We start from the raw sequence: 24,210 nt of genomic DNA on the forward strand, positions 1-24,210 counted from the left end.
TTACAACCACAATTCTATGACATTTAATAATAAATAACATAATATATGGCGTTAGAAATACAATAAGAGTATACATCACAGCGTTCGTCCGTTACACTAATGGATTGCAACAACTTTACGCAGATTATTTTGAGATTTGAACTTTAACGTCCGAAGAATGTCTTCCCGTCTATTGTTCTTGAATACAGTTCTAGAGTGCATTCTATTCATAGATAGGCTCTGTGATAGACTTAATGTTTTTAATGTAAAGCGCAGCGGGCTGTGTCCGAGATAGCAGGTTTGATACTTACGACAAATCTAAAGCTAAATAGTTAGAAAACGTAAAGTCTTAGTGGTCAGAGTTTGCGCGGGTTCTAATCCCGCTATATTAATTTTTTTATACACTTTTTAAAAATATGTTTCTTTCCTAAGCATAGATCAATTCAAGAAGTTCAAAATCTAAATCCTTCAACATGTTATTATAGTAATTTATAAATTGTTTTTTTGTTTTTTTTTTTCTAACTTAATCTAATTATCCATCGCATTTTTAACTGATCTAGTTAAATGTCACTTTATGTATATCAACATACAAAAACTGTATACAACACTATTTTAGAAATATTCCTATTATTTCCTTAAGAAACCGTACTTAATATCTAAATACATGATTACAATATCAACTATAATATGTAGGTATACTTATTCTATAACCAACAAGCTCACGACAGTCACGATTTGGTCGCGTCGGCATTACTCTCACATCAAAATTCGCAACAGGGGTTTGTTTAAACTTTAAATACCAAAGTAATGTCGTGTTTCTTATAAATAGCTCTTGAGTTTACTTAATTATATTAAGAGTCAAGGATTATAATATGGTTTTTTTTTATTTTAATACATTTCTGATAATGTGTGGACAGAAAAAGCTAGTCATAATCATCTATACTGTAATAATTTTATAAATGACTAATTTACTGTATTTTTAAATTATGTATTCAATAATTGTGTAAATGTCCCATCGTTTGTAAATAAAAAACTTCAAATTAAAAAATCTTATAATCTCATTTATTTAACTAGGCGATTTAGAGCACTTTTGAATCGTCAAATGTCCACAGGAACCAACAGCTCGAAAGTTTGAGAAAAGCCTTTCTATTGTTTCGGAAATCTATATATGTACAAACGTAGATACATACATTTTTTCTACTTTTTAAGGCACAACGCTACTTAATTCACATTCAAGTGGTAGTCCTGACGTACGGACATCTATAAAAATATCGATGACGTCATTTGGCAGTAGTGAACACAGGGCATTTGCATAGAAATATAGTAATGCTGTGCATCTGGTTTTACCCAAGGCGATATATTGAATAAAAATTGACTTTTTAACAAAATATTATTAACTTTAGAATTGTAAAGAAAATATCTATCTTTTTCTGTACTGAGGGTTTAATACCTAAGCTTAAACAGCCCAATGAATAACAGTAGTAAAAATACAAATCAATTATACAAATAATGTAAGAAGAAAAACCTAAAAAAATTGAAAAATTTATGACAAACTAATATAAAGTCCACAAAATCAATCGAAAGTTACTCAACGAACTATATAAGAGATACGCTATACAATACAATTGGAATCAACCATAAAAGACAAACACAATACTATCATTTATAAGCAGATGGCCAAGATGAAGTATAAATAAAGGAATACTAAAATGGATAGCGCACGAGCAGCTAGTGCATAATGCTCTTTACAAATTGATTTCTGTTTTTCATTTAAGTGGGTTACTAAGATGATTTATCTTAGATTTACTTTAACAAAGATAGTTGCAAGTTATTGTTTACAAATGTACTCACAATTGCAAAATTTTACTTAAATTGCCTTTAAAGTTATTCTCAGTATAATTGTCAGTGTTTAGTAGTTATACTTAAAATATAAACGAAATAATAGTAAACGAAAATTTAAAACAATGTACAAGAATAAAAATGGAAACTATTATTATTAAAATAATAATCAAATTGAAATCGACAAAAAAGTATCCATACTTGTCCATTATAATTCTACCAAGTCATATAGATCATCTAAAATCCCAACGAATATAAACGGATGATAAATGTTAACTGCAGTAACCATATTTTAAAGCAACTCGTTTAAGAGTTAAGCTAAATATATTTCAAGTGCTCCAACTTATTCTTAGTCATACTTAACTGGATAAAGGGATTGGAGCATCCATATTAATAGAACAGTTAAGAAGAGCAAACGATATGGGATGAATCAGTGTCGGGATAGCGTCACCGACTTGAGGGTGGTTATTTTATGTTTCTGAAGATTACTCGGCTATGTAAATAGTGTATATCTTATTATTTTATTTGGATTTTCTTCTTAAGGCCCCAAGGAAACAGATTAAAAAAAGATCTGGTATTAAGTTATTAATTCATGTATAACAAGTAGTAGTACTCTTATAGCTCCTAAAGGACAAGGACACCTTCATTCAGATGTTATATTTTGAAAGTCGATTAAACTACATGTAACGTATAAACCTATGAATATTTACTAAACTTATAATAAGAATAGTTCTGCACGACAATCTAACAAAGCAGGTGTAGCTACAAGCTATATCTTGTTATAAATACAACATTCCTACATAGAAAGAAATATTTACGGTAAAATTGTTTACGATATGGTTGATTCATTTTTACCTTTACTTTCCTTGGAGACGCCGATTCCATTTCCACGTGTCTGTAGTGCTCGGCGGATCTGTGGACTTCTCGGCCTCTGACGTCCTCCATCGAGGATTTCTCTTCACCGCGGGTCAACGTGGTCACTTTCCTCACGATCCTGGTCGTGATGCGCCGCTGCCCACTCATCTCGTCTTTCTTCGAGATCTTCGTAGACTCCAAGGAAGAGCCCAGGACCTCGGTCGACATGCGCTTGTTCGTATGAATCGCCTGCAGTTCCGATACTCCTTGCCCGCCGGCCGACAGTGGCACGGCCAGAGCGCTATCGCCATCATACTCGAAATGCGTTTGGTTACCGTCATGTATTATCCTCCCATTGTAACTCTCCTCTCGATATGACCCAGAGCGATAGCTCGACCTTTCCATTCCGGGGTAATTCCCATCATACACTGTCTCGTGTCGCGTCAAACTGTCTCTAAGACTTCTCGGTACAGAAGCGAGGTTTAGACTCGTCGTGATGGGTGACCCCACGGGTGACGGCGTAGATTTCTTCAAGCTCGACTTCAGAGGCTTGGAGTCATCGTTTTCGAGAGTTCCTTGCACGAAGAGGCGCTTACTGCTGCCCTCTTTAACAAATCTGTACATCGACATTCTCGATTCGTTTCTCTCAGGCCGTCGCGGGCCGACACATAATACTGCTCAGGCTTGCGCTGCTGTAGCAATGTTCTCAACTTATTACGGATTCGACACGCGCGCCACTCGCTACACCGTTATGTGACAATACTTGCAAATAGATTACTTTAAAGGCTAAGATGAGTGAGAAATTGACTATTTACTATGCTTAGAGAAGATCACTCGCAGGTGCATTGCGGGTTTCAATTGAATGTAGCTCTGACGTAATTAAAAGGAATTTATTCAGTTTGACTCATGTATGTGCATAAATCATTATAATTAATTAAATACAAGTATTTCTTATTTCATCTAAACTTGAAACACAAAAAATTATAGTTTAACTATTAAGGACCACTTGTGAAACAGAAGGAAAGTGAACGTGAAGTTAGCGAAGTTGGGTGTCAACCGTGTTTTAGATTAAGCAAGGCTTGGAGCCTTATAAGGATCATCGCTAATATGGCGCCCTTCCGCCGGACGGCGTCACAACGTCGAGGAAACGTATTATCGCTGTATATATTTTACAATAAATATTGTATTTTAGCATAAATAATCTAAAACAAATCCTGTCACAGATTCGCAAAAAGATAACTTCAGACTTTTTTAATAAATGAATATTCGAGGGCATAATGTATGCGTATTTCGAGAAGTATATACGAAATTTATTTACAGTTCAACATATGAAGGTTTCGTTAACAATTCATTGAGCTTGTGGGCCTTGACCTAGGAGCTTACGTAAGAATTATTATATAAATTCATATAACTGTACAGATGACGTCATTTTTCTTATAAATAAAGGTTTTAATTGGTTACTTTAATATTAGAAATATCGAAAATGACATCTGCTTCTATTTAATTATTTTTAATTAAGACAGTCACGGAGTTTGCCAATTAATTTGTCTTTTTTTAATTGATAACAAAATATATATGAATTATATTATTTACCAACTTTGCGGATCGTGACTTCATACTTTTGTAAAGCCGCTTAATATGGACATAATAAATCGAAACTCATATAATAATAAATTGATATAAAGAACATAAAATGAAGTCATTGATCCTTGATAACGGATTTTAAAGAATATATTTTTAAGCTGCACATATGACATTTAAATACACGACGCAATTTTCAACGGTATACGGCCTGACAGACTTCGTCACGGCATATTTATTAAGTAAAATAGAGCTCACTCTCTCTATCTCTCCCTCTCTATCTCTCCCTCTCTATCTCTATCTACTATCCCTAGAAAACTGAAAGACGCTTGATTATAAGCAAACACAAACACGACATTAACTGAATATATCGTTTTTCTTTATAACAATAATCATTATCACATTTAAAGCTTTTCTAAGCATAACTGGGTCATTTGAGAATTTGTATATTATTTATTTATTTTGATTGTAAAATAATATATTAAGGTATGTTAAGTGTAATTTAAACTAGTTATGTCTAAGCCGGACAGTCTTGTTTATTGTATATATTAATTCATTTAAATGAATTTAAATACAAGATAAAGATTTACAAAATATATTAACTATATGTCAATATAAGTAAGGTTGTATGACATAACAAAGGCTCTGCCGATCACAGTCGATGATACCAATTTATTCGGACTAAGTGAATTGGTGTACTTTAATGATCTAAAGAATAAATAAAGAATATGGGAGCATAATATATATAACAAATTTGATAACATATATAAATTATAAAACAGCTAAACCGAAATTGATGAAACTTATACTAATAAGCCACATTTAGTTATATTTCCAAGTACTTCTGTACCTACTAAAATTTCTTTAAAGACTCCTTTATTCCTTTGTATAATATAAAAATGCAATCCTGCACGTGTGGAGGTGTAATGACACTTTTTGCGGGGGACATAACTCAATGGTAGACGCCTACACAGTGAAGCCTTGAATTTTCTTTATAAGGAGCCTGTAAGTGTCGGTTCGATTTTAATATCGCATGAATTAAAACTGATTTGATAATATTATAATTGTATTGATATTCAAAAATGGAGGTACACGAACATTTATGATAATATGATTTATTATCGACACATTATGAATATGAGGCCAGTAGTGGGGCGGGATGACAAGCGTGTGACTGTAAACGTAGGTTGTGGGTTCGATTCACACCTAAGGAAATGAAAATATTTAATTTCCTCACTCTGGTAAGGAGAAAAAGCGTGGTGTTGATATGTTTCTTCAGAATTTGGCGGGAAATGGGGAACGGAAGTGTCTTAATGGTCACAGAGTACGTTCCCAGGTTCCCTCTGTCTATCCCGCTATGTGAATGTAGGTATATTGCGTAAAATGAATGTTCGATATCCTTCCTATCCTTAAAGTGAAATAATAATAATAATAAGATATATAAAATTTATACGAAAATTGCTCCAAATAGGTTGTTTACGTAGTACACGCCAATTACCTATCTACATTATAAGAGAAGCCATAAATACACAAATTTAGTAAAACATATTCAATTTCACAAACAAGATTATTTTTATCGATAAAATTTAATACTAAAGTAACTACTTTGAGTAAGTCTTAAGTTGTTTTTGCGTGTCTTAAATGTCTTAAAAAAACTCGATAGTATGTATTTTGTAGAAAACGCATAAAAATTTTAACGTAGCGGGACTAGAACCTGCGCGCCTGTGCGATACTGTCCGTTATTTTAGTATTTTTCTTAGTGTGGAATAAGTATTCTAAAGGTACGAAAAGAATATTTAAAAATATATTAAAATAGGTAATAAAAGTCAATGTTTATTTTTGTATTGAATTAGCGCATTAAGAGTAATCTGCTTAACTATTTAAGCGAGTTATATAATACAAGTAATCTGTATTTAGAATTGCGCTTTACTTTGTTTCGTTGTAAGCACTACGATTCTTAGTTTTATTTACGATAAAAAAATTAAATAGGAGAGTGTAGTTATTTCATTCTCCTATATTTGTCTATAAAATTGACTAGACCCAGTTCATTAATAATGGGATTTGAACTCTCTTACTTGTTACAAAATTAACTAATTCAACAAACTCTACAAAGAGTAAAATAAAAATATACACAAACTTTAATCAAGTTTCAATTAGCTCAAGAAGAAATATTAATTTAAATTTCAATTATATAAATAAAAAAGACAGAAAAAAAAACATAAAATAAATAACTTAATAATTCCGTTTTGATATTGACCTTGGCTTCGTACATTTTGTGTTAATTGCGTTGTTTTCTTGAGTCATGTTAATTAAGTTTAATACTTGAAATGCTTCAACTAAAGAATAATGAGAAGATATAAAGTATTTTAGAACGGCCTTAAGCTATCATCTGGCTCTACGTACTGGTCGTAGCTCGCATCTTTACTTGCGTTGATATTAAAAGGTCAAATAAGTTTTTATAGGAATCCCACGCTCCCTAACCAACCTATATGCGAAATATCAACTTCCTTTCCTTTCTTACTCCATTAGTTTCGTCTCTGCGTTATAGTCACATATTTAAATATAATTGTAATAAAAAAAATATGAAAAAAGTCGTGTTATCTTACTTTCCAATGCAAAAAACTCTTAAAATTTTATTTTATCTTCGAAAACAACATATTTTGATAAAAGATAGTGTCAATAATTTTTGATATTCTGCATATTTATCAAATGATGTAGATGCACCTATCAATAATAATATTTCTAGATTTCTCTTTTGTTAGATATTAGTTTCATCTTCTTTACATGGTTTCGTATTTCTAAGTTATTTTCTAATATTTATGTTTAATTGTTTCTACTTTATGTTTAAAACTTAAACAATAAAATATTTTAAAGATCTGCAATACATATGCAGTACTGGCACAATTCTCATTATTTTTTTATTATTATTGTATGAAAAATAAGGTTATATTCAACTATAAGCTCAAATACTCTAAAAGTCGAAAAACCAAACTAAACACCTCTAACCTTTTGTATAAAATAATTTTAAAAAATCATACACAATAACAACAAAAAGGCAGATTCAGTTTTCTCATAGATCACAAAACAATGCACTCCCTTCAAACCTACACTACCAACAATTAGTGTACTTAGCAAGCTATTGAAAACCTATTGCACATTTCACCTAATAAGAAATCGTATTATATAAAACAAAAACGTGTCGAATCCGTAATAAAATTTTGAAAAAACTAGTAAAATATATTAAAAACACACCACTTTATATTAATTTTCGTTATTTTATATGTTATTTAGTATCGGAGTTAGCAATGCGCGCGCGCCTCTCGGGCTCTGACAGGTGACTGGCGCAGCTACGGGCCGTGACGGTGCAGCGGATCGTGGGTTCTTTTGACTTGAATTATCATTCGTTATTGTATTCTATGGTAATTTTGTTTTATAGAATAAAGAACGGAGAACGTAATGTTGAGTCACTATTTTATATTTTTAAGATAAAATCCAGAATAAGGTTCCTGAAACATATTTTCAAAGATTTTTTCTTTAAATTCTCACACCGAACCAGGGTAAAGAAAGGGAACCTAGTTAAGACACTCCATTCCCTACGCTCTACATTTTTTTCAGGAGATTGTGTGTTGAAAGAAAAATAACTAAGATACTTGATAATAGTTAATTTACCAATGTGCAGGTGAGATTTTAACGCTACATTATAAAGTAAAGTAATAAAATGTTATTCATTTTTTTCTCACATTTGATACTTTCATTGAAACTATTATGTTATTTACTTTCTGAATTCAAAATAAACTTTAAGAGATCGTCGTAATTAACGCTTAATAAATGTCATTATTCTCAGACTATTTATAAAGAAAATCTACGAAAGCCATTTTTTTTAATATGTAAAAAAGGCATCAATATTTTTTTTATATGGACAATGTCAGATTAAACGTCTAGTTACAACAACTCGAGAACTAGAGCTGGCTAAGCCAAGTTAAAGTTTTAGACCGTTACGGGCGAACGAGCACAAGGAAGGAACGCCTAGATAAAAGGATATAGCATATCAGATTCATAACTATGTAAGGCTTCACAAAAACAGCTGACACGAAAGTTCCGTATGAAATAACGCGGCGGATGTTTACCAAATTTCAATGAAATAATATAAAAAATAATAATTTTAAGGCATTTTGGATAAATAAAGAAAACTTGGTGTAGATATACTAGGCTCTCCGTCAATTTTAAGAAAATTACCTTTTGGATAATAGAAGTAAATTTTAAGGATGTTACATTTTGTATTTTTACTTTTAATAACAATGATATATAAAAGCAAGTTATTTATATAATTGTAGTTCAAATTATAGTCTATAATTAGTTTAAATAAAGTTAAATTCAAATAAGTAATTCCTTAAATAAGAGAAAAACAATATAAGTTAAACCATTTAAATTCGCAAGATAATAATTAAGGCACTTTGAAATACTCCATCAAGATAGCTTCCCGTAACTGGTTTCAATCAAAAAGTACGTACGAGCGATTTAGTTTAAACAAGTAAGTAATTATTTTAAGTAAACCTGTTGGAAATACAAATGTATAATTCGTATCTCTACATAAGAATATTAAAGCAGTTTTAATGTGAGATCCATAGAAAAGAATCAGTAAGTCTAATCAGTTATTTAGCTTTACAATTTTTTTTAAGAAATTTCAGCAAATTAATATTATTTGAACTTTTCTACACCGGATTTGAACTGACAATCATCAAATAACGTTCAAAACAATCATAGTTCGACATCTAGGCGGCTTTTAAAACAAAACATGATCTATATTCATACCGACACCTACACGTTACATAACATAATTAAATTAATTATTATAATTTCAGAATCAACGAAAAGTGTGGGATGGCAAATTGGTAAGACAACATTCTGTACATTTGTTATTATTTTTTTTACTTTTAAATATATGTTTAGAGATACCTTTTTTATCTGTATGTATAATACATGTATATATTAAAAAAACTCTTCCGGAGTTATCGATAGACTAAGATAACGCACATTAGAGACTACTGCGCATTGATAGTTGGAATTTCTTATGTGGACATAGAGTTAGAGAATAAAAAATAAATAGAAGGACGGAGAAATGATCAAATGTTCCAATATATTTAAAATATATTTATTCTATATATAAAAAGCCATGAATATAATATATTGTATAACATAAATGATTATCTTGAAAATCTTCAAATGAAATGGTAAAGCTTTAGTACCGCCATCTACCGGCCAGTGGCGTAAGCTTAGCCAAGCTTAGTCTTACATAGATATATAATAAAGATTATAGGATCAACGCCATCTAGCGTCGTTGTAAGCAAGCGAGGCACTTTAGCGATATATCCACTGACGACTTACCATAATCGTCTGCTAGTTTGCGTGGACAAATAAAATTTATATGTAATTAGTATTATAATTTTGTAAACATGACGATTTTTGTATTTTTTTTGTGGTCATGTTTCTTTAGAAGTCGTAAAGATGGCGCTACGGTCGGGGGCATATTTTTATTAAATTTAAATTTTTTTTTTTTTTTCTAAATATTTACATTAAAATCTAATTGAGTATATATAATGCTTAACTAATAATATTTAAATAATTGTACTCCAAACAAAATTTAAAAAACACAAAATTATTGGTCACCTTAAAAAAACGAAACCAACATATACTGCTTCATACAGGTATGTAGACTTAATTTACTAAACCAATTATAAATATATGATGCAAGACGTATGTTATAGATCATTGATAGAGAGATCTATAGATCATTAATCTACAATTATTGATATATACGTATATATCTTGGTCGTATGACATTGGAATGTTTAGCGTTACGACGACGTGATGTTATATTACGTATTAAATAAACTATTTAAGGATACTGGTTCGATGGTTTAAAAGTTCATATTATAATTTTTAGTTTAAACGTGAACTTTTCAATGTCAAGTTAAAAGTTATTTAGAACTGAGAAGAAGAAGAAGGAGGGAACCTACTGTTAAGACGCCCTGTTCCCCACTTTCCGCTGAACTTAAGAGCGTATTAATTTCTCCGAGTGGGAATCGAACCCACAGCCGTTGTGTTTACAGTCCGCACTGTGACTGAGAATAGCAATTCTATACGTGAAAATCTAAAGTTCGTATAGAAAGTTTCAAAATACGCGAGGGTGTCAGTGCGTTGTGGGCGTAACATCTGTTGGGTGGCCTTGCTCACACCCCCGACTTGAAAAAAGGTCAGTATGACATCATTTCCGAGTTATTATGAAAGTCTGTACAATAAAATCGATATCGATTAAATCGATTGTGTCAAAATGATAATCGAATATATATTCAAAGTTATTAACTGGATTTCGTTTTTTTAACTTTATCTTAGTCGCTTTGTTCCACTTATTATGCTGTTACATAGTAGGCTTATCCAAGATAACCTTATATAAAACTCCTTTCTTCACTTACGAGATTATGAGATTTTGTAACCCTAATAGAGATCGAAACTAAGAACTATGTCGCTTGTCCCTTCTTTTCCAAAATATAAAAAAATAAAGAAAATTTCAACTTGGCTACATAATTACTAAACTGAGAGATAAATAAAGAAGCTCATTAAGCAGAACGATCATATCAAATATGTACCAACACCAATAGAGCGTTTAATGCGCAGGTGCTATTGTTACGGCAAACACTGCGCGCGCGCAACGACCATTTTATTGTAATAACGGATTATTAATAGTTAATAGTAAGTCATTAGTCACTTGTTAAACAAATGTATTAAGTTAATAGTAATTATATATACGACTAACGATGTGCTATGGAACATAATATTTAAATAGCGATTCTATTAATAACTTAAGACACCTGCAAAAATTAAGACTTTAAATTATTTTTGTAGTTCATTCAATTTAAATTTGTTCTCCATTTACCATATTCAACTTTCAAAATGGTGACATTTCGTAAAATGAACATATAAATTTAATCTTGCTGCCTTCATATATCAGGGCAGGCAGAAATATCCTAGTGCTAAGTTATTTCGTTTCGCTCAACTATCAAGACGTTGCATAACTTTCGCCATTCAACAGTGGCGGTATTCCTCACTAAATGGGAATGGAATCCAAAACAGTCGCGTTCACAGACGTTGTGCCACTGAGCACATAAGCCTCTATCATTTTTCAAATTATAGAACCCCTCTTATTTTTTTCTCCATTCAATATGACATTTCTAAACATTATTTTGCTAAATTAAGAAATGAATTGCAGAATCTACCTAATTGGCTATGATATAATATCTAAAAATCCAAAGCAAAGTTTTCCTAACAAATATTAGTAAGCACTCGACTCGTAGACCGTAATCCGCTGTATTGTTTCAGCAAATAGCTGCGCACGCGCAACGGCCATCGAACTGCGACCTGCGTAAGACTCCTGAACTACCGTAACTAACTATGCAGTTATAGAAAATAAGAGAAAACCTATGACTATACCTATTATTTTTAAATATTAACTATATAAATAAATAACTAGTTCACTAAAGGTAAAAGAAGATTTTCAGAAAATTTTCGAAAAGTTGGAGCATGTGTCGAAATAAAATTGTAAACCTCTTTTTTCAAAGTCGGTCAACACTAAGCTTTTTGTACATCTAAGACAACATCGCAATATGATATTGAACAAACGGTCGCAAATAACTTATGAATAAACATATCACTATTATTTTAAATGACATCACTGCAGAGTTAAGTTTATTGGTAAATGGAATGTTACTTTTTAGTTTACTTATTTAAAAAAATATCAATAAAAAACGTATTTTTATTAGTAGTTCAAAACAGCAATAAAAGAAATATGCAATTTTTCACTTTCGATACTTTACATAGAGACCGTCGTTTTCATTTTACATTTCCCACATTTTCTTTTCTCCGTCCATATGTATGATATTTAAAACAAAATTTCACGAATTTTCTAAAAACAACTTAATTAAACAACCACAGTGGTTTATCCTAAGCATAAAATTTAAAATAAATTCAAAAACTAATCGCTAACCTAACTTGTACAAGAACAACATTATATAATTATTTAAATTAGTATCAATTAGAGGAGTAAGTATGCCGGGACATACGTCGAAGACATAAATTTGCTGGTTAGCAATGAATATTATAATTTCAACACTTTGCATATGAGAATCACTTTAAACGATGCACTTAGAATCTTAAGTTAGTGTTACTGAGCCAAGAGGGACAAGGGTAAAAATTTGAATCTGTACCAAATTTTCCTACAAATTGCTTAACGTACCTTTACTAGAATATCGTTATTCTTTGATTATATAAGAAAAATACAAAGACATTATTTGTTAAATGCTTACGGAGCGAGGTCTTCATTATTTACTAATAAAGTATCAATAGCAATAATTGATATTAACTATTTTTTAATTTAAAATTTTACTGTAAAAAAAAAATTCGCACTTTTTGCCAACAGAGTATGCATCTAAGAAGGCAATAGACCCCGATCTTGTTACCAAAGCTAGGAAATGAAAGTAATTAATTCCCCGTAGGAATCGACTCAACCAGTTCTTCATTATCAATAACAATAATAAATTCCAATTTTTATTGCCCAAATTGCATATCATACGCATATTATGCAACTACAATCATCAAAACATTAACCTTTACATCCCGTTACTCGGCCTTGCAGTGATTATATATCACGTCCTGAGAACACACTGTATATCGCCATATAAGGCAACAGTAAGTGTGCCAGGCAGGCAGGCAGGCAGCCAGGCAGCCCACGCCAATACCATATTAATAGATCGTAATTTTTTATACTGTAACTTGCCAGCTAATTGCGAAAACTGTTACAAATATGCTATAGTAAGTATCTTTTAAGGATAATTGATCAATCTCTAAGATATATGTAGGTATAGGATAATTGATCAAGTTGTAAGTTAGTTTTAAGTATTTTAGCTTTGGGTCCATACAAATTTAGAAATTTATATCAGTTGTTATCCATCCATCCATTAGAATGTAGAAAAAGACGATATAACAGTATTTATCTCCTACGAATAATTAAAGAAAAATTATAAAACTTATAGCTTTTACTTTAATGGTGTCAATTTATTACTCGAGGATGTCAAGACGATAATCATAATTAAGCCAATTATGTCACTTATTTTATTATTAAATTAGAAACATAATCCAATTATTAGACACGCTATTATATTAATCTATATTTTTGTTATTATCTTTTCTATGTGATTGTGGTGGATTCGATCCCGAACTAGGGAACTGAGTATTGACATTTTACCGTTCTGTCAAGACATAATGCAGCGTAATGTCTCGAATTTGTGTGAAAAACTGAGAATGGAATGTCTTAATATTGGCCTACCTACCTTCCTATAGGTATGCGGGGTAGACAAGAAATCTATAAATATCTTTAAACCATTCAAAATACAGACAAAACAATCCTTTATCGATAAGCCTAAGTACTGATAATTGTTAGAACAATGCACTGGCGCCGGCCAGCTGACTCATTTGTGTGCATAGGATCTGTAAAGGCAACTTGGATATCATTTAAGGTCGTGGAGAGCTTTAAATAAATCAATTTACATTCTAGTTTAGTATATAGTGGAATTATCTATTTCAAATTATGTATTTTATAGTTCAAAAGTAGAGTAGAACTATAAAGAAAATGTGACATATTTTCTTAAAAAAAGTTAGTGATAAACTTCTCCGCTCCTGTGAGCTGTGAGTGTAGTGTATGACGATATCGTGACTTTCCGTCAAAGAAATAATCGATCAGCGCTAATTACCCAACTCTATTAACTTTGTCACCTACACGAGTTCTCAAGAACAAAACAATAATGTGATAATATGAACAATTATTGTATATAGATTTCATTCCTTATATGAAGTATGAATGGAAATAACACGAGTGGGTATTGTGCAACCCTACCTAAGTACGTTGTGGGTTCATTTGGCAATAATATGTGTCGGACTGTGAGTTCTATTCCCCGGATGAACAAATTATTTTTATTATTTTCATCACTCTAGTAACAAGACAAAGCGCGGCGTTAAATTTCGCTACTCTATTGGTAATAGAAAGAGTGTAGTGAGGCTAGGTTTCCTCTGTCTATCCTGCTATAAACGGGATACAGCGTAAAACTTAAAAAAACATTTATTTATTATAATTCCAACTTTCTATACGTGAACAATAGTGATGTACCACTAAATCACTACTTAAAAAAATATTTAAACGAACAAATTATAATCCACAAAAATTAAAAAGAACTATAAATGGCAAACCTACCCACAAACTATACTTACAACAATATAAATAAATACATGTATTATCAAGTTCCCGGTAGCGCGACATATTTTCTAGTGAAAGATTGAACAACAATAGGTACCTACATGCGAGCGCAGTACCGAGAACAGGTTCCCAATCTTCCTTATTACAATTCTACAGACATCCGATTGAATTGCACCGGAACGATACCGGAGTGGCGGTCGAAAGAGATAGTATGGGCTTGTAGTTATGTAATATAAACTTATTGTTAAAGGACAAGAAATTGTCTGTACTTACTTTACTAAATAGGTATTGCGTATAAATATACGTATAACTGCGGTCTCGGAGCAGTTCTAAAGTATCTAAGTGAAGGTTTTAGGTTCAAATCTTTTAATACTTGAAGTGTTACCTTTTTTTTCTATTTTTCGTAATTTCATTTTGTCATTGATTGCCGTAAAAACAAGGAAACGTGTCCCACGTATTATTGATCAATAATCAATATATATAGACAAAATATAATATAATGTGCTTATACAATACTATCAACAAAATGACATGCCTATCATGTATAATATCTATAGAAGTAAATAAACAAACACAAGCAATGTCACGTGCAAAACTTATTGCAGGCCGTTACAGAGAAAGTGAACTTTGATTGAGTGATGTATGACATTTTACGTAACTTGACATTTTTAGTTGTCCGTGAGGTGACTGAGCGCGCAAAAAACAGATCTGAACGAGAGTAAAATATGCATTACTAATAATATTCTAAGGATAGTTATGAGGTCATTGTTATCACGGAACTTCAAGTATTTTTGAATTATTACATTTTGTATACAGTTGACTTTCGAAAGAGAGAACGTAGTGATATATTTCTCTGATTATTTCCATAGTAAAACAAATTGTTACATTTATTTTTTTTAGTGTCCCAATATTTTGCTTTACGCTCTGACGAACCCTGGGAACCTAATGTTAAGAACCGTTCATATTAAGACACTTTCGTTGTCCATTTTCCGTTGAATTCTGGAGGCATTGTGTGGCGCGTGGCGACTACAAAAGCGAGAAAATGAAAATATTAAATTTCCTCACGTGGGTATCGAACCCAGTTACGCTACTATCTCACGCCTGCGCCGCTGCACCACGACTGGCCTCATATAAATCTTGATTTAACAATTTACCTGTTCGCAAAAGACTATGAATGTTTCATCACGAACACTTGCGGTTCTTAAAAGCTGAACCAAATTCGTGTTTTGAATACAAATAAAATACTTACGTAGATCACTCCAAGATAAAACGTAAACCATGATGTAAGAAATCAAATAAGTCAACACATCATCATTAGACGCGCGACGGGTTTTGTATGACATAATAATATAAGTATAATCAATATTTTTATAAACACAAAGATAATTTATTTAATTTATTTTTAGCCTTTTTCATTTAATTTCTAGTCATAACTTATTGTTTGGCGAAACCCGGAGACGCAGGTTGTATTTCCAGTGTGCAGAAAATAAATAATTCAATTATAAGCATTTTACCCAGTAGAGAAGGAATCCACAACTATAGTATCGTATTCCGTTACGAAGGCCTCTAATTATGCATTAATTGCAACGTAAAATATTTATTAATGAAATATTTTCGTTCAATTATTTATTTTACATACTGAGTAAATTGTTCAAAATTAATCGAATAAATCGATGGTCTCTAGGTAGAGTATCGAAAGTAAAATTCGCAAACGTTTTTATCGCTCTTTTAAACTACTAAGAAGTGTAGTAGTTATTTAAACGTCTTTTAAACGTACAAGTAATCGAAAACTGTCCTTGTTAGTAGTTCAAAATTGCAATTAAAGATAGGTAAAAATATAGGGACCGTCGAAATTAAAGATTCAGATTTAGAATTATTTGCTAGACCGGCGCCAAATCCTAGAGACATTATACATAGATAAGAACCAACAAGGTCCCACTGCGCGTAGTTTAGCGTATTAATATGGTGTTTTCACAACCGATGCATGTATGTCACGGCGCCATGCTTAATTCATTCATAATATAAATGAGATTATATTATGGAGAATTGCAAAAAAATATATCTTTTATATGTATGTCTGTACATACATACATAGTTATGAAAAATTCATTAAATATTTGTACGTCTAATACAAAAGATATTGTTAATAAAATTAGGAAATTAATTGCATTTACTAGATAAAATCTTTTTGTATTAAAAAAGATAGTAGAACTTATAAATTGTACTGATATCTGATATAATATGATCTAATCACCGAGGACGCAAAAGATCGTGCAAAATGGAGTAGTTTGACTAGGAAGGCAGACCCTGGCAATAGCCGGGATTAATGCCAGGAAGAAGAAGAAGAAGAACTGATATAATATGATCATTGCCCTGAGTGGGAATCGAACCCACAACACGTGCCCCGTGTGCGCCACGACGGCCTCGAGGTAAAGGTAAGCAGGTAAATCGTTTATAAAGCATTTAGTAAGGATTACAAGGTTAAAAAAAATTGTTAACTTTATCCTCGTAAGGTTATTATTATAAATTAATATTCCGTTCGCGAATTCGCCCACATTTACTAAGGATTTCTCTTTTAATCTAATATTAACATATTGAATCACTCTGTCTATTAATGAAAACCGCAATAAATTTCATTGAGTGAACATAAAGACATTTCATTCCACTAATAGGAATCGAACCTACAATCGTGGCATTTACAATTCTCTACATAATAGGTAGTATATAATCATATTCTTTGTAGTCCTTAAGAAAGAGCAAGAATGTAAAGAACAATTTTAGTCACTTGATTTTTAAGGAACAACCACAAAACGTCTTACAATAATATATTCAAAGTATGTCGTGTTTACTTAAGTTTAAGTAGTTTTTAAATATTTCCTTATTTAAAACGTTGCTCTTGTTATATTAATGTGAGACCGTTAGAAGACGAGCAGTCGTAACTAGTACATCTATGAAAGTAATTTTGAGTTCGATTCCCATAAAAGGTTATATTTTGTATGCACTTATAATGACAATATCAATGAAGGTAATCAATAAAGTATATAAGTAATATTTGAGGTTACAGATTTCAGTTATATTCACAAGACGTTCATAGAAACATAGCATTTAGAACATAGAATTCTATATTATTTATAACACACTATAAATATTTCCTAAATTTAGATTAAACTCTAACAGTACGCGATCAAAATTGTCAAATATAAATAATAAAATATAATTTAAATATAACTTTCTCAAAACTACCACTAAAAATACAGAAATCAGAATATACAATCACGTTGACGCTTACGCAACTACTGCGTCGACAGTTTTTGAACAGAGTAGTGAGTGGGTCAGACGCGGATTAACTTGTACAAGCGATTGCAGTTTACATACACAGTGATGATATGACAAAATATTAGATAATTTTAATATTCACTTAGGATATAGAAGATTTTTTTTATATTTAGTTTTTAAACCAGTTTATTAACCTTACTTATTAGTAGACTAAATGTTCTTCTTCAATTTCTGTTTTCTCTCTGTAGCTTTATAGTGATAATACGAGAGAGCCGAGACTTAATTAATTTGATTGAATTTTATAATATAAAATAATTATTTGTTTGAAAGATATTACATGTAAAACCATTATCGTATCGTTATAAGTATAATGTCGTCCACAAGTAATACGTTCCAATTGCGCCCCAGCAGCAAAATAATATATAGACATTTCTAAAACACTAATAAATAAATAGTAACTAAAAAAAGTAACAACTGTAACAACAAAACTAAACTTATTTTCGTGTATGCCAACCCTAAAAAATCCCTAGATTTCGGTACAAAAGTCCTAAATAAAAGATCAAAAACAATAAATTGAAACCGGCACTAACCTGGAAGTGCAGAATGATGGTCCATATAAGTCCTAGGGTAAGTTTAGGGTTGCCGTCCACTATGTCCTCAGCCCGAATGTTAACAAGCTTGATCTTCTTGTATCGAAGGAAGTCCAACGCCATTTGGACATTTTGCAGCATGTGGAAACGCATACGACCTCGTTCGCGCGGCTGGAATAAAGAGAAGAATATATTTTTAATTATGAGTTACCAAAATTACTTTTTTTTTCTAATAAATATTATGTTTTTTTTAAACCTTCACGCTGTAACCCGCATATGTCACGGTAGACAGGCAGAAGGTACTTAGTGTAACTACCTTTCGTTTTTTTTACTTTCTACGCAATTTCCGATAAACGTTTTGAATGACGGAACTCAATTAGATTACCGGGGCTGGGAAGTAAAAAGCATGTTGTTTGATAAACTTTTATCGAAAAAATCCGAATATTTATCTATAAATACGATTAAGTAAATTAGGATATTTTCATAAAATTAAATAAAAAATTATACGGAACGGAACGAGAACGGAACAACTGAACACTAGCTTCTAACTACCATAAATCATAGAAGAACATCAACTGTTGTTTCGCAATATTACTATGACTTTTTTTGTAAATACAAAATTAATTATGACATGGCTTGTAAATCATAATGCGAGTGAAATTTATAGGCCGTGTAATAGTGTTACAGATTGTAATGAGCACGCTATGTTTGAATTATAAATATAAAACCTAACTGTCCGTGTGTATTTACGCTGAAATTAAATTACTAAACTGAAGTTAAAAAACGGTATAGACAGACGGACAATAAAATTATCCTATAAGTCTTTTCTTTTGAATTACACTTACCTTCCATTTAATATTTCATTTCCTGGCATGGGAATCGAACCTATAAACTGCCACGTTTGCAATGTTAAAAGTCATAATGTCATTACATGTGTAGGTATTTAAAATTACTAAAACGAGAATCTGTAGAAAAACTTATTAATATATGTATAGTCATCTCAAGATATAGTCGAAATGTATAAAAAATAGATATTCAATCCGCTATAATCAAAACTATATAAAACACCGAAAACTTAAACAATCAAAAGAAATTAACTTTTACCCAAATAACTTTTTAGTTTTATCAGATGTAATTAAACGCCGTCGACCTACTTCCACCCCGATACAATGTTTACGTAACTTGCGAGGGTGAGACAGCGTTAGGTTAGGTTAGCTTCCGTTGCCTCACCTTATTTAATTTATTACCAACATATGTCTAATGGAGGCACCAGGTGTATTTTTATTGGGTATTTATATTAATTAAAACGTAGTAGTTTATGGTTATATAGAACAAGTATAGAAACTTTTTGCTATATTGAAACTTTTTTAAAAGTTTGACATCTACATATTCCTATATATTTAAAAAATATACGCAAAACGGAACGTTAAACCATCAAAGAATTCGCAGATCAAAGATCAAAAGAGTAATAGGTTAATTTATTTTACGTTCATGTTTGTACGGCAGAAAATTTAAAAAATCTCCGAGATCCCTTGCTTCAATCACTTTGATATTACGCTTCTCATCACAATAATTAGATGAGGAAAACAGACGAACGTTCCTTTAATACAAATTTAAGCAAAAAATGCAGTACTCTCACAAAGCTTATACTTGTCTTGTACCAAGTAAAACCCTTTCTTATTTTTTTTTATACTTGTTTTTTAACGTCACGCTGTATCTTGCACATAGCGGGAGTAAGCAAAGAGAATCTGCCGAATTGTGGAGGCATTGAGTGTTGAGTGGTGGAACTGAACGCCGCGCTTTGCCTCGTTACGTAACAGAGCGAAGTAAACGAAAATAATATCTCATTTTCTCGAGAGGGAATCGAACCCACAGCCTGTCGCGGTTATAGTCACACACTGCCCCTGCGCCACGACTGGCCTCAACTGTCTACTGTATAAGGGTATAATTAAAAAATGGATTTGAATCCACAATGGCGATGATAAATACCTAATGCAACAGACAATTCTTTCGCACATTTAATCTTCTAAGGATTCTGCATCTTAATTACTCGAGCGCGCTAGCAAAATATCTCATTATAATAAAACAGACTGAATTAATTCAATGCAATATCCACTTCATTTAAAATGTAGAATAGTAGTCTGTAAGAACTGGTATCAAGGATGGCGACATGGCTTTCCGGATTGCTTATTTAAACCGCCTTTAGTTTGTAACGTTTAAAAACTTTGATCTATTAACGAATAAATTTATATATTTAAATAATTATGATTATAATTTCGGCATTGACAAATTATTATTTTTGGGGTATCGTAACCAAAGGGTAAAACGGCACCTTATCACTAAGACTTCGCTTACTGTTTGTCTGTCCGTCTGTCACTAGATTCTAAGTATCTCAAACGTAATATATTTCTGTTGCAGCTTTAACAACAAATACTAAAAGAACCGAATAGAATGAATATTTAAGGGCACTCCTATCCTATACTACAAACGTATTTTTTCCCTTTTAATAGATTATGATAGTAAGGAACGTAGAGAACATATTTTAGAGCTTTAGTTATGAGAAATAGCGTTCTCCACTTCCCATCGCTTTAGATTTTACGGAGGTTTCAAAGATTTAAATACTTATTATATTAAACATAGTCAGTACACAAAACTCTCCATCTATACTAATATAATAAAGCGGAAGAGTTTGTTTGTTTGAACGCTAAGATCTCTGGATCTACTGGTCCGATTTATTATGTTTTTGTTTTGTATGAAAGCTGCATTCTTCAGAAGTGCTATAGGCTATATAACATTACATTACACATATGTACTAATAAATTAAAATACTTTCTAATTTGACATGCAATTTACTCTGCCATGTTAATAACAACCGTCGCTGCTAAGCACCAGTTTGCAAAGTTTCTTTGTTGTTACAAGAAAACGTCACCCAAAATGAACTTTATTATTTTGATATTCATCCTTATAAAAATAAATATATTATATAATCTATACTAATATAATAAAGCGGAAGAGTTTGTTTGTTTCTTTGTTTGTTTGTTTGAACGCTAAGATCTCTGGATCTACTGGTCCGATTTATTATGTTTTTGTTTTGTATGAAAGCTGCATTCTTCAGAAGTGCTATAGGCTATATAACATTACATTACACATATGTACTAATAAATTAAAATACTTTCTAATTTGACATGCAATTTACTCTGCCATGTTAATAACAACCGTCGTTGCTAAGCACCAGTTTGCAAAGTTTCTTTGTTGTTACAAGAAAACGTCACCCAAAATGAACTTTATTATTTTGATATTCATCCTTATAAAAATAAATATATTATATAATCTATACTAATATAATAAAGCGGAAGAGTTTGTTTGTTTGTTTGTTTGTTTGTTTGTTTGTTTGTTTGTTTGAACGCTAAGATCTCTGGATCTACTGGTCCGATTTTCATTGTTTTTGTTTTGTATGAAAGCTGCATTCTTCAGAAGTGCTATAGGCTATATGACATTACATTACACATATATACTAATATATTTTAAAGTACTTTCTAATTTGACATGCAATTTATTCTGCCATGTTAATAACAACCGTCGCGTCGCTACGCAACCGTTACCGCAACATTTTGATATTCATCCTTATGAAAATAAATATAATAGTCACTATTAACATTTTATCTAGATTGAAATTATAGTTTACTGTATAACATTCTAATAAATAGTTAAGGAGATGTCACTGGTTCCAAATGACCAAGCCTACGGGCGGCTCAGTATATCCGACGCGAACGGGCAGATGACGTTGACGGTTTTATAAATTTTCATACATTTTCGAACTATTGTAAATGTTTATGTAATTATTTGCTGTTTATAATTAATTTAAGCTACACTTTGGTTCTCTTCTTATTTTATTTGATATTGCCCGCTAAAATTATCCTGCTTAATAGAGAGAAATGTTTAGTTATTTCGTAGAGTCGATATCTATGTACGCACGCACGGAAAACTTTAGGTACTTTTTCTAATATTAAGAATATCTATCCTTTAGTTACTTTTAATCCTTTTGTTGGTTAATTTCAATAACTCAGATAATTTTTTCGAATAATGTGTATCTACTTATTATTCTTTTTGATTATTAAACTTATATTTTCTTACTAATTCTATTGAAAATTGAAAATAATTTCATGAATATATTTAATAAATATTCTTATAGTTGAAGCAGGCGTAGCCGCGTCCGGGTCCACTAGTATTTAATAAATATTCTTATAGTTCAAGCAGGCGTAGCCGCGTCCGGGTCCACTAGTATATTATAAAGATAATACTTACGAGGTGTTCGCCAGATAGCACCTCCAGCAGCGAAATGAGGTTGAGTCCATCGCGCAGATCCTCGAACAAATCGTTCACATGTCGGTTCACCTGTAAGTATAATGACGTTATTTTAACATAAAATATAATTAAATATATTTAATTACGATACAATAATAACTTGATTAGATTTCTTATTAATTCATTATAAAATGGAAGAAACCCAATAGTTTTTAACAGGAAAATGGCCAACGAGGTCCTTAAGACATGTAAAAACTAAAGATAAACTTTTGTTATTGAAGAAACTGTCAATTAAAAACAAGGTCTATTGATATACATATCAAATCATATTGAACATTAAAACGGTTTCATTCAAAATTTGTTTATTTCATCAAATTATTATTGATGACTTCCTTTATAAAAATAATTTAAAGAAGACTGAACAAAGCCTTATATAATAGCTACGGAAATATTATTACTACGTATTGGTGATTAATTCGTGCATGTTATTCCAAAACAACAATTAAAACAAATTAAATTTTATTACCAAAAATGTACATTCAAGGTTATATCTATAGTATTTAAATGCCAAACGATTATTTTGTAATATTCTATTCAAATACTAAGACTACTCTGTACAATGCTATAAAAATATTGACTAAAACAACAAACAACAACAAAAAAACGACAACAAGAAAAATCTACTTCAATACACGAACTGCAAAATAAAAAGAACTAGACGAACAAGTTATAAAGATATAAAGAATCAAAAGTCATGCTAGTGAAGACTAATCTTCTCAGTAAGTTAAAAGAAAAAGCAGGAAATAAACACAAAAAAAAAACGACAAAATCTTTAAAGATCAATAAATTACTTGTTTAAAACACAACAAAATGGATGACATTTGCCATCAAACTCATCATGCCAAACTTACTTGCTGTGGCGGACAGCACGGTTGATTGTTGACTATCTCGCACACGTGCAACCGTGTGTAAGTCTGTCCGAGCAGCGTGAAATATGCAAAAACCTGGATAAATTGTGCCGATGTAATAAATATACCTAATATTTTTGATCCATCCTTACTAAATCAAGGTGATTTGGAATTTTTTAAGCTATTTCCAATTAAGTTCTAGAATTTTCAAAACACATTAAATTGAAGAAATGAAAATAATTCAAACTGTTTACTAGAATATAAAAATGAGTATGAGAAAAACTTAGAATTTTTTAACAAACTAAATACATGACATAACTATCAAGCAAACTAAAATACTACATAGAAAACAAAAACAATAATAAAAAATAAAAATATGTCCTACTGTTGTGTCTTCACAACAACAAACATTGTACCAATGTTCTAAATCTAACTAAAACAATACTAGACGGTGATAAAAACCTATATTTACATATAACAGTAAATAAATTAAATGAAGTACAAATCTAAAAGGAAACATATGAATCTATATATTTATTCCAATACGGACAATACTATTGCAATTAATCATAAA

General features: G+C 31.2%; 1 protein-coding gene across 15 annotated transcripts in view; it reads right to left on the reverse strand.

Annotated features, from left to right (window-relative positions):
* Positions 1 to 24,210, reverse strand: part of shot (dystonin-like protein short stop) — a 239,974-nt gene that overhangs the window by 115,456 nt on the left and 100,308 nt on the right. For 10 of the 15 annotated variants that reach the window (XM_085194378.1, XM_085194375.1, XM_085194377.1 and 7 more), the window contains exons 1-2: positions 7,507 to 7,582; positions 2,674 to 3,365 (exon numbers count right to left, since the gene is read on the reverse strand). In XM_085194378.1, coding sequence (XP_085050504.1) covers positions 2,674 to 3,303 — 630 coding nt within the window. In that variant the 5' untranslated portion in view covers positions 3,304 to 3,365; positions 7,507 to 7,582. Of the gene's footprint in view, positions 1 to 2,673; positions 3,366 to 7,506; positions 7,583 to 18,423; positions 18,595 to 22,728; positions 22,819 to 24,210 lie in introns of those variants that run through there. The other 5 variants (XM_085194381.1, XM_085194376.1, XM_085194387.1 and 2 more) reach the window with 3 other exon arrangements.

Source organism: Heliconius melpomene, chromosome 12 (assembly GCF_056956725.1).
Source record: "Heliconius melpomene rosina isolate 202511_hmr_F chromosome 12, ASM5695672v1, whole genome shotgun sequence".
Taxonomy (NCBI): domain Eukaryota; kingdom Metazoa; phylum Arthropoda; class Insecta; order Lepidoptera; family Nymphalidae; genus Heliconius; species Heliconius melpomene.